Below are 13,454 nucleotides of genomic sequence, written 5' to 3' on the forward strand. Positions count from 1 at the left end.
TTTCTTGTTAATGTTGACCTGTAATCAAAACTTTCATCAGAGGAATAGTCTTTCCAGGGTTTTCATCTTTTCTTTAATTTTATTTATGGCATCTTGCAGTTTTATGCATTTCTTCATTTTAGGTCCTGTGCATTTTGTGTTAGGTTTATTCCTAACTACTTGATGTATTTTTGCTCGATCACATAAGGAATTTTTTAAAAATTCTGAGTTCAAATGAATTCTTTTCAAACAGTTACGTGTTTTCTTCAGAAAACATGGTTTCTCTTCCTGCCTTCACGGTGGTTCTCCCTCCCTGTGTCTCTGTTGGGTGGTGTTGGCAGGACTGTGTGTGGCGCTGGGAGAGCTGGTGGTGATGGAAGCCCGCTCCCACTGGGACTCCGACGGGGCACCTCCAGGGCAGCTCCCCGGGGAGCTTAGAACCTGAGTTTGAGACATATTCACGGTGATGCTACATTTCTAACCTTTATTTCAAGTTTACTGGGTATTTCTGGTAGAAATGAATGTCAGATTTTTCTCCAGTAACATATTTTGGGTTCCAGGAGGATTACATGCCCCTCCCCCCGGGTATTCATGCTTTTTATTTATATTAAATTCCTGGTACTCACTCCTGCGTTTCTAAAACAAACGAGTTTGTCCAGAGGGCAAACTGACTGACTGCCGTCTGCTGTTTTATTCACACCTGTGTGCCTCCATCCCTAGTTGACGCCAGTCTGTGTTTTGGTGTTGGGGTCGTGTAGCTTCATAAAAGGAGTTGCTGGACCCCCACTTTCTGTGGGCAGGAGAGTAGTTCAGCAGGGGAATTCTCTGTGTGCTCCCAGGGGAGCTCAGGCCTGTGCCTAGAAAAGCATATGAGTGCGTCACTCTCTCAGGGGGAATGGGATGATGTTTTCACCTTTTTCTCAATTTTGTCCAGATTGTGTTTTCTCTTGAATCACTTAAGTGTTTTTTTAAAAATGTCCCAAGTAAACCATTCATTTTATTGAGTTTTAGAAAAATTATTGGACTGGAGATAAAAATTGTCTTTTAAAAAAATCTGTCGTGTATCCTTCCTCATTTCCAGTTTTGTGTATTTATGTGCTCTTTTTTTTTATTAGGTTTGCCATAACTGTATGTATTTGATGATTTTTCCATAGAAGTATTTCTTGATTTTGCCAGTTTGACCTTCTCTGTGTTTTCTAACAATAGAGAATAATTGAGATGTAATTTCTCTCCATTGCCTTGGGTTTGTTTTGTGATTTTCTCTCATGAGTTAGAGTCTTCCTTTACCTTTGCTTCTTGTTCCCTGTTTAATAGTGAAAACCGTGGAATGGCATGAATTTGCCTGTCACTGCTGCTTTGTCAAGTCTCACGTGCTAGGATTTGTTGTGATTGTGTTTTCTAAGACTACTGAACCTGGCTTTTACTTCCTCTGTGACCCAAGAGTAATTCCAGAGACCTGTTTCTCTCGTACTGATGTTCATCCGTTGGTTAATGATGCCTCGTCCTACTGTGGAGTTGGGAGAGACAATGGCTTTGGAACTCCCGCATTCAGACTTCAAGCCCTCCTTTCCGGCCTGGTAGCACTTTCTGGAAATATTTGTAGGAGCCAGAGAGGACAGTTCCTCTTTTGGAGCGCCATCGCCTGTGTTCATCAGATGCGTTCTAGCGGGAGCCCTGAACTGCAGGGCCTCCGAGGGGCTCCGGGGGTCCAGGAATATGTGGTGGTGTCTGCATCATCGGTCAACAGGGCATGGTCCCGCCCACACCCTCTCTCCAGAGTGACCCCATGAGCACAGACCTTTGTGTCCCCTCCATTCAGTGAGTTCTGAGCTGTGTGTTGTGTCCATGGAGGCCAGGGCCTGCCTTTGGGCCTCCGGATGGCAGCCCTTGGACCAGACGAGCCCTTCGTGGTTTTTGTCTTCTGTTCTGACGAGGACTTGGAGAGGCGCGTCTGTCTTCTCCGGGGTTAACTGTGGCCCCTGTGGGAAGGTGGCCTCTTCGGGGAGAGGTGGTGCATGTGGGAGTCCTGAGCCCGTGTGTGAGGCCAGATTTTGTGCTGCTCCCCTTTCAAGAGCATGTGTCGTTAGTGTCCCTGGCTTCTGTGGAGAATAAATGCCATGGTGTCTGTGAAGTGGGGGGCAGAGGGCTGCGCGTTGGCGCAAAGGGCCCTCGTGAAATGGAGCACATCTGTGATTTCTGGTGTGTTTCTCTTGAATCTTTCTGCTCTTGTCACGTGGTGTCACCTCTTCCTTTGCTGACTGCCGCTGCATCTTGGCTGTCCTTCCTGTCCCCTGAACCCTCGGTGCTGGTGTGCGTTCCACCCCCGTCCTATCCAGTGGGTTTGGTCTGCTCTGACCCCTGCGGAGTCATCGGCCCCTGAAGAGCATGCTGCGTCCGCTGTTCCGGCACCTTCCTTCGCACTCATGCCAATGCTTCCTTGTTAGCTCCCTGCTGTTACCGCAGGACGGACTGTTCTGGGGCCTTCGTGGTCGGCGTCTCCCCTTCCTCCGTTAGCAGCTCCTGCAAGCAGGGCTCCGTCCCGTTGTCTTCTGCGCGGTCGGCCACGCGCTCCACGCCTCCTGATCCTTCCTGCCACAGGAGAGCTCTCGTTCATCTTCACAGGCTCTCTTCCTGGCCTCATCCTCTGTGTCCCCCTGGCCAGCACCCTTGTTCTGCCTCTTCTCCGCCGGTCTGCACGGCGTCCGTGACGTGGGTAAGACCACAGAGCAGGTCTTGTCCCCAGTGGCACGCCCCACACGCAGTTGTACACATGTCCTCTTACCTGTCCAGCCTCCCCTGTGGAGAAGAGTGTTTTCTCCAGCTTCAGGACTGCTTGAGAGGGTCCTTCTCTACAGACCCAGCTGCACTACTATTGCCCCAGAACCTTCCAGCTGCATGCTGGTAGCCAGTGCAGTGACCTTACAGTGTGAGGGGAACCTCAGCTGACCCAGAGGAAGCCAGTCACACTTTGTCTTGTGCTCAGAGGACAGCTGTCACTTGTGCCACCACCAGTGTCCTGGCAGAGACAGCCCCAGACACTGCCACGCCTCAGACGCCGCGTCCAGAGCAGCCAGGAGCGCCAGACACACGGCTCTGCACGCCTGGGGCTGCTCCTGCACTTCCTGCTGGAGGACAGGGTGCGGGGGCTGGGGTCCCCCCCCCGCGCGCCTCTGGGGCAGGGGTGCAGGTGTTTCTGATGGAGGTGAGCCAGAGGCCTGTCCTTACCTTGCTCCTTTGATGCACGCTGTCCGCATTCTCCTTGTTGGGACATTTCCTGTGACCTGTAGCTTGGGGGCAGATTCCCAAATTCGTTTTCCTGACCCCCTTTTACTGGTCGCCTGGACCTTTCTCATTCTCAGGTTTTAAAAGGAGTATTTCATAGAGTCCCCTGCCCTCTCCCAAACAGCTGTCCTTCTTCGTACTCTCTGTTTTGAATACATGTGCGTTTAGTGTGTATAGTAAATACTAGGGCCCGTTATCCCCTTCACAGTTCTTCAGAAACAAAGCCGGTGACCTCTCCAACCTAAGAACTTGGAGCTACAGATGTTGCTTTTAAACTATATTCTGATTGGTTTATTTTTTGTTGTACAAGGAGTGGCTGTGCTCTTGCTCGTTTCCTTGTTTTTGTTGCCCTTGACGACTGAACAGTAACGGAGTGAGATCACGGTGCTGCTGAGGGCGCAGGCTGTTTGCTGGGGTTCGCCGGGGAAACTGGCATCATCAGCCATAGCAGCGGTTGTAGTCGTACCGGTAGTAAGTCAGTGGACCAGCCTAAATCCGTTAGCGTGGCAAGAACGGACTACCTCCTGACAAGTGGGTGCAGGCGCTGTGACAGAGGGCGCACAGGTGCGCCATCTAGACACTGGAGGATTAAGTCACACGTGTGGAGCGTCTGTCGTGTGAGGCAGTGTAGAGACCCGCGGAAGTAGTCTGGTGGGATCAGTGCTTGAGAAACTAGGAAGTCGGGAGCCGGGCGGTCCTTTAAGCCGGTCGCTTCTGGAGGCAGCTGTGTCACTGGGCCTTACCGTCTACTTTTTAGAGTAGTCAGAGCATCTTGCAGCAAACCTGTAGTGCTTTAGTTTTAACTGCAGATGTGAATGAACCAGCGTCCTATTAACCTACTTATGAATTCTAGGAATCTTGGAGAGCAAAAGACTGGACCTTGTTAAAGAGAAAACCATCAATCAGACCATCGGAAAAGTCGTGTATTATGCTGCTGACCTGCCGATATGGTGGCAGGTCCCACAGTACGTGCTGATTGGCGTCAGTGAGATATTCGCCAGCATAGCAGGTGAGGCCTCGCTCCTGCTGGGTCTGGGGCTGGCACGGCTAGGAAGGGACGGGGGCAGGATGTCTTCCTGGGTGCTCTGTTAGAACGAATGGAGACGCAAGGGGCCTATTGCCCTTGGGTTTCGTGGCAGCATCTGTGGTTCAGAAGGTAGTCAGTACAGTAAGACCGTGGCTGAGGTTCTCGTTTCTGGGTATAAAAACAGGGTTCCCAGAGACATTTCTAAGGCTTGTCCACTACCGTGGAGGCACCACAAGAGAGAGAAGGAGGAAGAGGCCATGGGTGGTTCTTCCTAGGTCGGACACTTCCTAACCACAACTCTGTGGTTACGCCGTGGCAGCCCAGCCACCAGCTGCCACCAGAGCTCTGGGTGTGTCAGATCGGCTTGATGAAGGAGGCAAACCTGATTCCTGAAACCTGTTGCACAGGCCTCTGTCCTGAGAGCAAGATTCTGTGGGGTGTGGACAAGTGCCTTGTGTGCAGACCTGTTCCCGGCTGCTAGAAGGGCGAGACAGAATGATGACCACAGCCGGATCGATTGTGGGGGGATGCAGGTGTTGGTTCCCCTCCGCACCTGTCCTCAGACTCAACGCAGAATGCTCTCATGGCTCTGTGAAGGAGACGGGCAGGGTGGTCCTTCGTTTGGAATACATTGTAAATCTCCACATGTAGTTGTTATAAAAATTGAATTTATAAATGTCTGTGTTGAAATTATTTTAGTATATATTGCCTTTAAGATAGCAGTCTTACATAGAATCCTCATTTTCGTCTGTATGTGTTGTTTTCAGACCCTCCTTAGTTGAGAACATAGACGTTTGCTGCTTTAACCATATAGATCAAGCAGCACGAGAGCCAACAAGGCAGATGTTACCGTGAAGTTTGAGAGTGAGGACTTGAATTTTTGCTCCATGACTTACTTGAAGGACTGTCATGGTGAATAGAAGGGGCCCCCGATTTTTTGACCTTGTGTTAAATACAGTCTTCAAAATAGGGAAGGGAGCTGCCCTGCTTACCTGAGTCCCCACGTGGGGCCCCGTGCTAACCCTGACATATTTAGGCAGGGGCCCTGTCAGCCCACCTCTCACAGAAACAACGCTCTTCTTTCTGTAGGTCTAGAATTCGCCTATTCGGCCGCCCCCAAGTCCATGCAGAGCGCCATAATGGGCTTGTTCTTCTTCTTCTCTGGCGTCGGCTCGTTCGTGGGCTCTGGACTGTTGGAGCTGGTGTCCATCAAAGCCATCGGCTGGATGAGCAACCACACAGACTTTGGTAAGGGCCACAGCGTCTGTTTGAACACGGCCATTGGCAGAACCCGGCGCTCGGGCTGCGGTAGGCGTCCCAGCGCCCGTGGTCGTGTTGGCGGAGCTCGGGAGCTGGCTGAGACCCCTCCCCACCTGATCCCCTACGTCCCTGCGAGTTTGCCGGGGCGCAGGTGAGCCCCTCTCTGTCCCGGGGCCAGGTGAGCTTGCCACGCCTGCGGCGACATACCTTGCTTCAGTAGAGTCTGTGTCACCAAGTTCTCTTGGTTTACCTTGGTTTGTGTTTGTTCTTCTTTCCCTGACAGTACCTTTAAATTTTCTGCTGCTGAAGACACAGATAATAAGGTCCTTTCTTGAGTCACGGCTCTGACTCGTGACCGTCAGGCGGAGATTTTACCGCTGATGCCAGTAGGTGGCATGTCGGGGCGCTGAGCAGAATCACTCACCAAAGACAGAGTTCTGCTGTCCCAGATCTGTGGTAGCTTTAACTGGACGCAGGCCATGAAGGTTTCTCTCTTCTTACGTTTTGCCTATGAAGACGGCCTTGTTACTTGTTCTTGCTCAGTCATGCAGCATTTGCTCGGGTCCAGGGCCCTTAGCCACTTTCAGGTCATAAATCTTGGAACTCTGATGAATGCCTGTGGACTTTCTCAAAGAAAATACAGAATTCCAAAGCCCTTCCCTGACTGAGCGAACATTCCCGTCCTGAGGGGCAAGTTCAGGCCTGTGGAGCTATGGAGTTCCAGTGTGACTTCCAGAAACCATAGCCGCCCCCGCAGCCCCCGGAGCCCTGGCGCACTGTGCCCGGCTGTGGGAGCATCTCCACGGCTGGCTCAGACCGGGTTGTTCTGAAGAGAGCAGGCAGGGCTGGGGCTTTGCTCTTCCTTCCCGGGCCCCTGGGAGGACCATGGAGCAGGGGCACAGTGGCTTCTGGGAATTCTCACGGGCTCTTGGTGTCCTGTGATCTGTTTTGCTGTGCACAGGACAGACCTTCAGAGAAAGTCTTGCTGCGGAGACCAGACTCTCTGATTCTTCTGTTTCTTTGTCTTATTTTTCAGCGTATCTTAAAGGCTTGGTTGGTTTCGGTGATTTCATCCCTCGTCACTGATTAGTGTCTCCACCTTTACCATCATTCGCCCTTCATTTCTCACAGGCTAGCTTCTGGCTCCCGCCGTGAGGCTCGTCTCCAGTCCCTGTGCCCGGCACACACAGGTCTTAGAGCTGGATCCTGTGTGTGGTGTCATTTTCAGAGCAGTGTGTCCTAGGACAGCCCCGCACTGTATCTCGTGCTGTCCTGATTTTCACACCAGTAAGGAGAGTTGCAGTGTGAGCGGTGTCCGAGCCCCCAAGGCCCCCGCAGCCCCCAAGGCATGGAGAGGATGTGGACGAGGGAAGCGCACAGTGGGCCAGGCAGCTCCCTCTCAGCGCCCTCCCACCTGGGGGTTTGGGGAGAGAATGGGCCCGGGTAACCCCACCACACACCCCCAAATAAAATCTTGCTTCGGGAGAAGGAGCAGAGGTGTCCTGGGCGCCATCTGTGCTTTTCCTTTCTGCACTTGTGTTGAGGTTGGTGATGAAGCAGGTGGCGTTGAGCCGGCTTAGCATCTTATGATTGACACACGAAGTGGCTCCCGGTGTCGTTACAGGGCTGCGGTGTGGAGGACGAGCCCCCGTTCTTACTCCGTTGTTCCCTTCCCTACCTGTTCCCCCGGTAGACTGGGTGTTCGTCCTCCTCATCATCACTTAGATCCAGGATAATTCAGACTGTTAAGCATACCAATCTTTTTTTTTAAGGATTTTTTTTTTTTTTTGAGGTTTGTTTTAGAGAGACCGTGCACAAGCAGGAGGAGGGGCAGAGGGGGAGAGAGAGAGAGAAAGGGAATCCCCAGGCAGGCTCCACGGTGAGAGGGGAGCCGAGGCAGGGCCATTCCCACGACCCTGAGATCATGACTTGAGCTGCAGTCAAGAGTCGGACGCCCAACGGAATAAGCACCCCTAAAGCACACGCATCTTAAGTGCACGTCTGGTGACATTTTAATCCAGACCGGGATACAGGACATTTCGGGAGGCTTCCCTGTGCCCTGCCATAGGCCGTCTGCTCACCACCCCGCCAGGCGCTTGGTGCTGCGATGTTGGGCACCGTGGACTCCTCCTTTAGTTTTGGCTCTGTTGTGGCTGCCTCCATCCCACACTTGCATCTGGGAGTCATCCCCTGTGATCCCTTCTTTCTTACTCTGAGGAGTAGCCCATCAATGAGTTGGTCATAATTCATTGATCTGTTCTGCTCTTGCTGGGTGTCCGTGGTGTTTCCGGCATGAGGTTATCATAAGTAAAGCTGCTGGGGACCTTCTTACACGTATGTCTGGGGGCACACGTTCCTGGAGGAATGTGTGAGCTCATTCCTCCAGGGCCCAGGAGTGTCTTATCATATACAGCCTCCCAGAGTTTACTGTCTCGGGTGTGCTGTCCTTCAGTCTGTGAAGAGGCCCAAGGAAGTACAGTGTGATTGCTTGTGGGTGGTGAATGGGCTTCTGAACACCCTTCCTTATCCCACACAGGCCGACCCTAACAGGGAAAACTGTACTTCTCTTGGCTTGCCAGCTTTGAGCTTCAGAAGTTTAAGATTTATTTACATATTTACTTGGGAGAGGGCATGTGTGTGCCAGCGCATGAGCGGGGGCAGAAGGAGAAGCAGGCTTCCCGCTGAGCAGGGAGCCTGATGCGGGGCTCGATGCCAGGACCCTGAGATCATGACCTGAGCCAAAGGTAGACGCTTAATTGACTGAGACCCAGGCATCCAAGCTTCAGAACTTTGAAATGACTCCTTGATTTGGGGAGATTTCTGTTTCAGTATTGGCACATAGAATGACATCATTGGTGTCCCAACAGCCAGCTCGTCTGGTACCATGGAGCTAACACAGCTGGCGACAGGAAAGCCTGGGCCCCACGAAGAGTGTGCTGGCCTCCCAGTGCCTGGGATGGAGCCGGCGCACAGTAGGGGCTCAGTCACTGTCCTTCACTACCTGCTGTAGATGGTCTGCTAGAAATTCAGGTATTACCACATCCCTTCCCAGACCGATCCACGTGGGAAATCATTGCCTTCTACAGCCTGCTCGAGCAGTTGTACAAACGTGTTATGTCCATCGTTAATTGTGTTTACAAATACGAGCACCATGAAACACTGGAGTGAGTTAGTATGTGTTCAGACACAGAAGGGAAGTTCCAGAACAACCCAGCTTTACAAAGCCCTTCAGATGCACAGAAGCCTTGAGTTTTTAATAAGCAAATCAGAAAGCTGCTTCTGATGCATGTGAGAGAGCACAGCTCTGGAGACGCTGCTGACCAAGGACGCGTCTTGATCCGTCTGTCGAGAAATGTGTCAGCCTTTTCAGTGGGGTGACGAGGGTGCGAATGGAAGGACACCTGTGGACCATGATGACGGGGTCAGGCTTTGTCAGGAGCCCAGGGTGATGTGTGTGAGCAGCTCTGGCTGTCTCCGGACACACATCGTATTTTCTACACACTTCTGCTTGCTTCTCCCCATTGACTGGTTGTGGTCAGTGGTGCCGTGAAAACTCCAGCGGAAAGACTCCTGGTTTACAGACTTGGTGGTCCTGGACCCACATGTTCAGTGAGGATGGTAACAGGCCGGCATCGTGAAGCCTTCACGTGTCCCGGGTCCTGTGCGGGTATGTTACCTGCGCATTTACTCCTCACGCCGACACTGCCTGCTGGCTGCTCTGTCGCCCCCATTTCACAGGTGGGGAAACGGCCCGGAGGAGGGCCAGCACGTGGCTTTGAGCTTTGTTCGTTGAGCTTTAAGATCTGTGTCTGTAACCTCTCCAGCCTGGTTGGGGCGTATGGGGAACGACACGGAACAGTGTGTGTGAAAGGCCGTGCTCAGTGCTTGGGCAAAGTTGAACATTAGGTATGTTAGCTGTTGAGACGAAATGTGCACCCGTTTCACTTTGAGGAGGCTGAAACCTGAACGTTTTGGGGAAAAATTTAAAAAACAAACTCTGTCTTCTTGTAGTATGTAGAGTGTATGCCAGCCGTCTGCCCTGGCTTGTGAAGGGCACACACGTGGGAGGGCGCTTACTGTCCCTGAACTGCTGACCGGCACAGGACATCCAGAATCCTAACTGGACGTGGTGCCCGGGCTGTCCCGCGGTGGGGCGTTGATAAGTGTCCAGATTCTAGACCCGCGCTGCGGAGAGCATCACCTTCAGGATCGGCATAGGGATGGCCTCGTCAGGACGGCTGTGCCCTGGGCCAGCCAGCAGCCCCCAGGGGCGAGCACTGGAGGAGAAGACCGGGATGAAACATCATTCGGTCCAGTGTTTGCTTCTGGGGGGGCAGGAACAGAGTGGGGTTGTTTGTTCACTTTCCCCAAACTCTCTGTACTGGAAAAGTTTAAGTGAAAAAAGACTTTCTCGACATCATTTCTGCTGTGGTTAGTGGACGCTCCCCGCATTCACCTCGGACGGTTCCCTTCAGCCCACCGCTTGGCTTCTCTGGTGGATGTGGTCAGAAGTCGGTCTTGTCGCTGCGCTTCCCTGGCCAGGCGCTTTAGCCCCATCCTTCCGTCGTCCAGTGGGGAGACATTTGAGGAGCAGGGAACCGTTCGCTCCAGAGACCGCAGTCCGGAGCCCGTGCTGGAGACAGAGCTGGCTTCAGAGTGGCGTCTGTGGCGGTTTTAGAAGCAAAATACTCGTGCGTTTTAAATTACAGAGATAAGATTTTTTCTTCTCCTTTTTTTTTTTTTTATTGTAATAAGCACTGTTAAAAGTCACCCTGACTTAGCTGGAAACCGAGCTCAGTAGATAGCATCTCACACAGGACCTACGTGCGGCTGACGCGTCCCCTGTCCCCGTCTCTCCCCAGGCAACATCAACGGCTGCCGTCTGGATTACTACTTCTTTCTTCTGGCCGCGGTTCAGGGCGCCACCCTTCTGCTTTTCCTCATAGTCTCCGTGAGGTACGACCGGCAGCGGTCGCGAGCCAGTGGGGCGCCTGGCAGCAGGAGGACCTGACGTCCCCAAGGCCACAGCCGGTGGACTGAAGGCGGCCGTGCGCTGAGCAGGACAGGCTTCTCCAACTTCCTGACCACGCGCGTGGTCCCAGGATTGTGTCTCCTCTTCTCCCAGATGCACTGGGTAAGTGCCTTTCCATGGTTTCCCTCCCGGAGCAGACGCGGGCTGCTCCTCATCCGGACCGCCGTGAACCCCTGGACAGACGCCCGCAGCGGAGCGTCGGGCCTCAGGAGACGGCACGTGTGTCCGTCGGCGTCGTGATGTGTTTGACGCGGGTACCGTTTCCTCCCCGCATACCGTATGATCTCGCTTTGTTTTTCCCTTGTTGACTAATAAACATCTACTTATCTTGAGGAATGGTAGGGCTTTTTAAGAGACAAAAGTCTGATGCTGCAAAGATGTTGTGCAACGGTCACGTCGATGGTTTCTTCCATAAGCCGCCAAGCCCACCATTTCCCGGCCCGTCGGGGCGGGCTGGTAGTGAGTGGATTTCGTCTGCTGCTTCAGAAATGACTTCTCTTTTCAGCAGTTGACGTTGGATTTTCTTTCTTAAGAAAGGACTCACATCAGGAAATACTTGAGATCGAGTGTTTTATCTGAAGCTACAAAACAACGTACAGGTTATTCGAAACCTCGCCTCGCATGTCCTCCTGGTCACCTCCTTCTGGACACCGCTGAGGTTGTGGAGGAACGTTAGGAACTCGTGCCTTGGAACAGAATTCGTGTCGTTCGAGAACGTTGGCCGTGTTACACGTTCCCTGTGGACTCGAGCTGTGTGGTGTCACTGGCTTCTGGATTGTTCTGGTGCTGGACGTGGGGGCTCTCATGTTAAATAAAGTGTTCTCTGTTGCTGCATTTTTGGTGTAGCTTTCTTATAAAAACCCATCAGATGTGCGACCCGATAACTACCTCATGGGGTTCGTTCACCACGACGTAGGAGGTGCAGTTTCCCGAGTCGGGAAGTGACAAGAATTATGTAAATCACCTGCTCCTGTCACAGTTCTTTGATTTTTTCCCGATAGTGATTCTTACGCCTGCTCTGTGTTGGAATAGAGTTTTATATCTGGAGGAAGAAAATGAACCCAAGAGCCCCTGCACTGTTGCTTGTCTGTCTGTAATACAAGGTATAGGAAAGCGCAGGGGGATCCTCTGACTGTTGCAATTCAGGCAGAGCGGAGACAGACGGCTGTTCTCGGTGGGGCTGCCGGCATGAGTTTGCGTTGAAAAGCACCGATCTCACAAACACGGATTCCACTAGAGATACAATGTATGTCTTCAGGATATGCTGGAAACTGTTCACCCGTGCTGTCAAAAACACANAAGAGCCCCTGCACTGTTGCTTGTCTGTCTGTAATACAAGGTATAGGAAAGCGCAGGGGGATCCTCTGACTGGTGCAGTTCAGGCAGAGCGGAGACAGACGGCTGTTCTCGGTGGGGCTGCCGGCGTGAGTTTGCGTTGAAAAGCACCGATCTCACAAACACGGATTCCACTAGAGATGACAATGTATGTCTTCAGGATATGCTGGAAACTGTTCACCCGTGCTGTCAAAAATACATTCTCTCCGTGGAAGGAAGTAGTGAGGAAAGGGAAAAAGAAGGTCGAGTGACAGGGCTGGGCTGTGCCTGCCTTGTGCACCTGGTGGTGGTCACGCCGCGGGCACATGGAGGTGGGACATGGGGGACCACCTGGGGGCGTCCCCGGATCTGCAGGCACCGTCCAGGGAAGTCTCCCAGGTCCGTTGGAGGACTGGCAGATCAGAGTGGCAGCCTTGTGGTCTCTTGGCTGGATTGAGGTTGTAGGTGACCGAGTTTACCCTGTGGCACTAAGCAGTAACGGAACAAAATTCACAGAACGGATATCCTGTTGTGGGAGATTTTTAGAAACGGTGCACTTGCCCTGAAGACTTGACGTGTCTTCAGCTTGTTGGTGTCGGCCTCGGAGAGCACACAACTGTGCTCTGTTGGAAGATGCTTCCTCCTGCCTTCTTGTTGAAGGAGGATGGGATGGGGCTCTTTACGTCTCCCCAGTATCATGGGCAGACCAAAGAGAAGGTTTTAATAAGACGGAGCTTTCCCACATGAGCTTGTAGGAACAGAACCTTGTTCTGGTTTCCGATGGACCTGCGAAATCTGTCCATGGCATTTAAGTCCAGCCCCGTCCATATGTCCTGCTGTTTCTCTGGGACCCGGGGGGCAGGTGGGGGTGCCCACTGGAGCGCCCCACCACCTCACCCGGCAGAGGGTGAGGTGCCCCTTGGTGGTGGGTGCGAGCGCATTACCCTTGGTTTGAGCCGTCACACAGTTTCGACGTGACGCCAGGCTCCAGTGGCTTCCGGAGGCTCAGTAACAGCACAGATGCTTGTCGGTGCTACCAGATTGTTCCAGAACTGGGTCCAGAACGACCCCATCCCTTGAAAATCAAAGCACAGGAAAGACGAGCAAAGTGCTGTCATAACCTGAAATTGCTGTGTATTGCTAAGTGAGTCAGGATTAAAACAGGCCAGATGTTTCATGGGCACTTCTGAGTCGAATGAAGTCATTTGAGTAGATGCTTGAGAATGTTCATTGTAACACCTTACTCTTGGAAACAGGGCCTTTTCGAGGAAACAGGATATAAGAAGTGCCTGATTGAAACAGAACATGTTAAATAAAGGAGAAGGACAAAATAGCAAACGGGGAAAACAGTACACGAGACAAGGTTGCGTAACTGAAAAATCAGCATTTCTTGATTTCCAAATCGGCCCCCGCCCAGGGCTCCTCGGAAGGGAGGCCAGCGCAGTGCTGGGGGGGTTATTACATCTGTCTTGTCCTACCAACTTCACCCAGCCCTCCAAACCAGCGCTGCACGGGGGAGCAACCAAGTCAGGGGCTCCGAGGGCAAGGGGAGGGGTGCCG

General features: G+C 52.5%; 1 protein-coding gene across 1 annotated transcript in view; it reads left to right on the forward strand.

Annotated features, from left to right (window-relative positions):
• The window catches only part of SLC15A4 (solute carrier family 15 member 4), a 26,814-nt gene extending 15,400 nt beyond the window's left edge, over nucleotides 1-11,414 (forward strand). Inside the window, exons 7-9 of the mRNA XM_034637907.1 lie at nucleotides 4,115-4,270; nucleotides 5,378-5,536; nucleotides 10,411-11,414. Coding sequence (XP_034493798.1) covers nucleotides 4,115-4,270; nucleotides 5,378-5,536; nucleotides 10,411-10,559 — 464 coding nt within the window. The 3' untranslated portion in view covers nucleotides 10,560-11,414. The remainder of the gene's footprint in view (nucleotides 1-4,114; nucleotides 4,271-5,377; nucleotides 5,537-10,410) is intronic.
• Nucleotides 11,415-13,454: the final 2,040 nt, after the last annotated feature.

This window comes from Ailuropoda melanoleuca, chromosome 12, assembly GCF_002007445.2.
Source record: "Ailuropoda melanoleuca isolate Jingjing chromosome 12, ASM200744v2, whole genome shotgun sequence".
Lineage (NCBI taxonomy): Eukaryota > Metazoa > Chordata > Mammalia > Carnivora > Ursidae > Ailuropoda > Ailuropoda melanoleuca.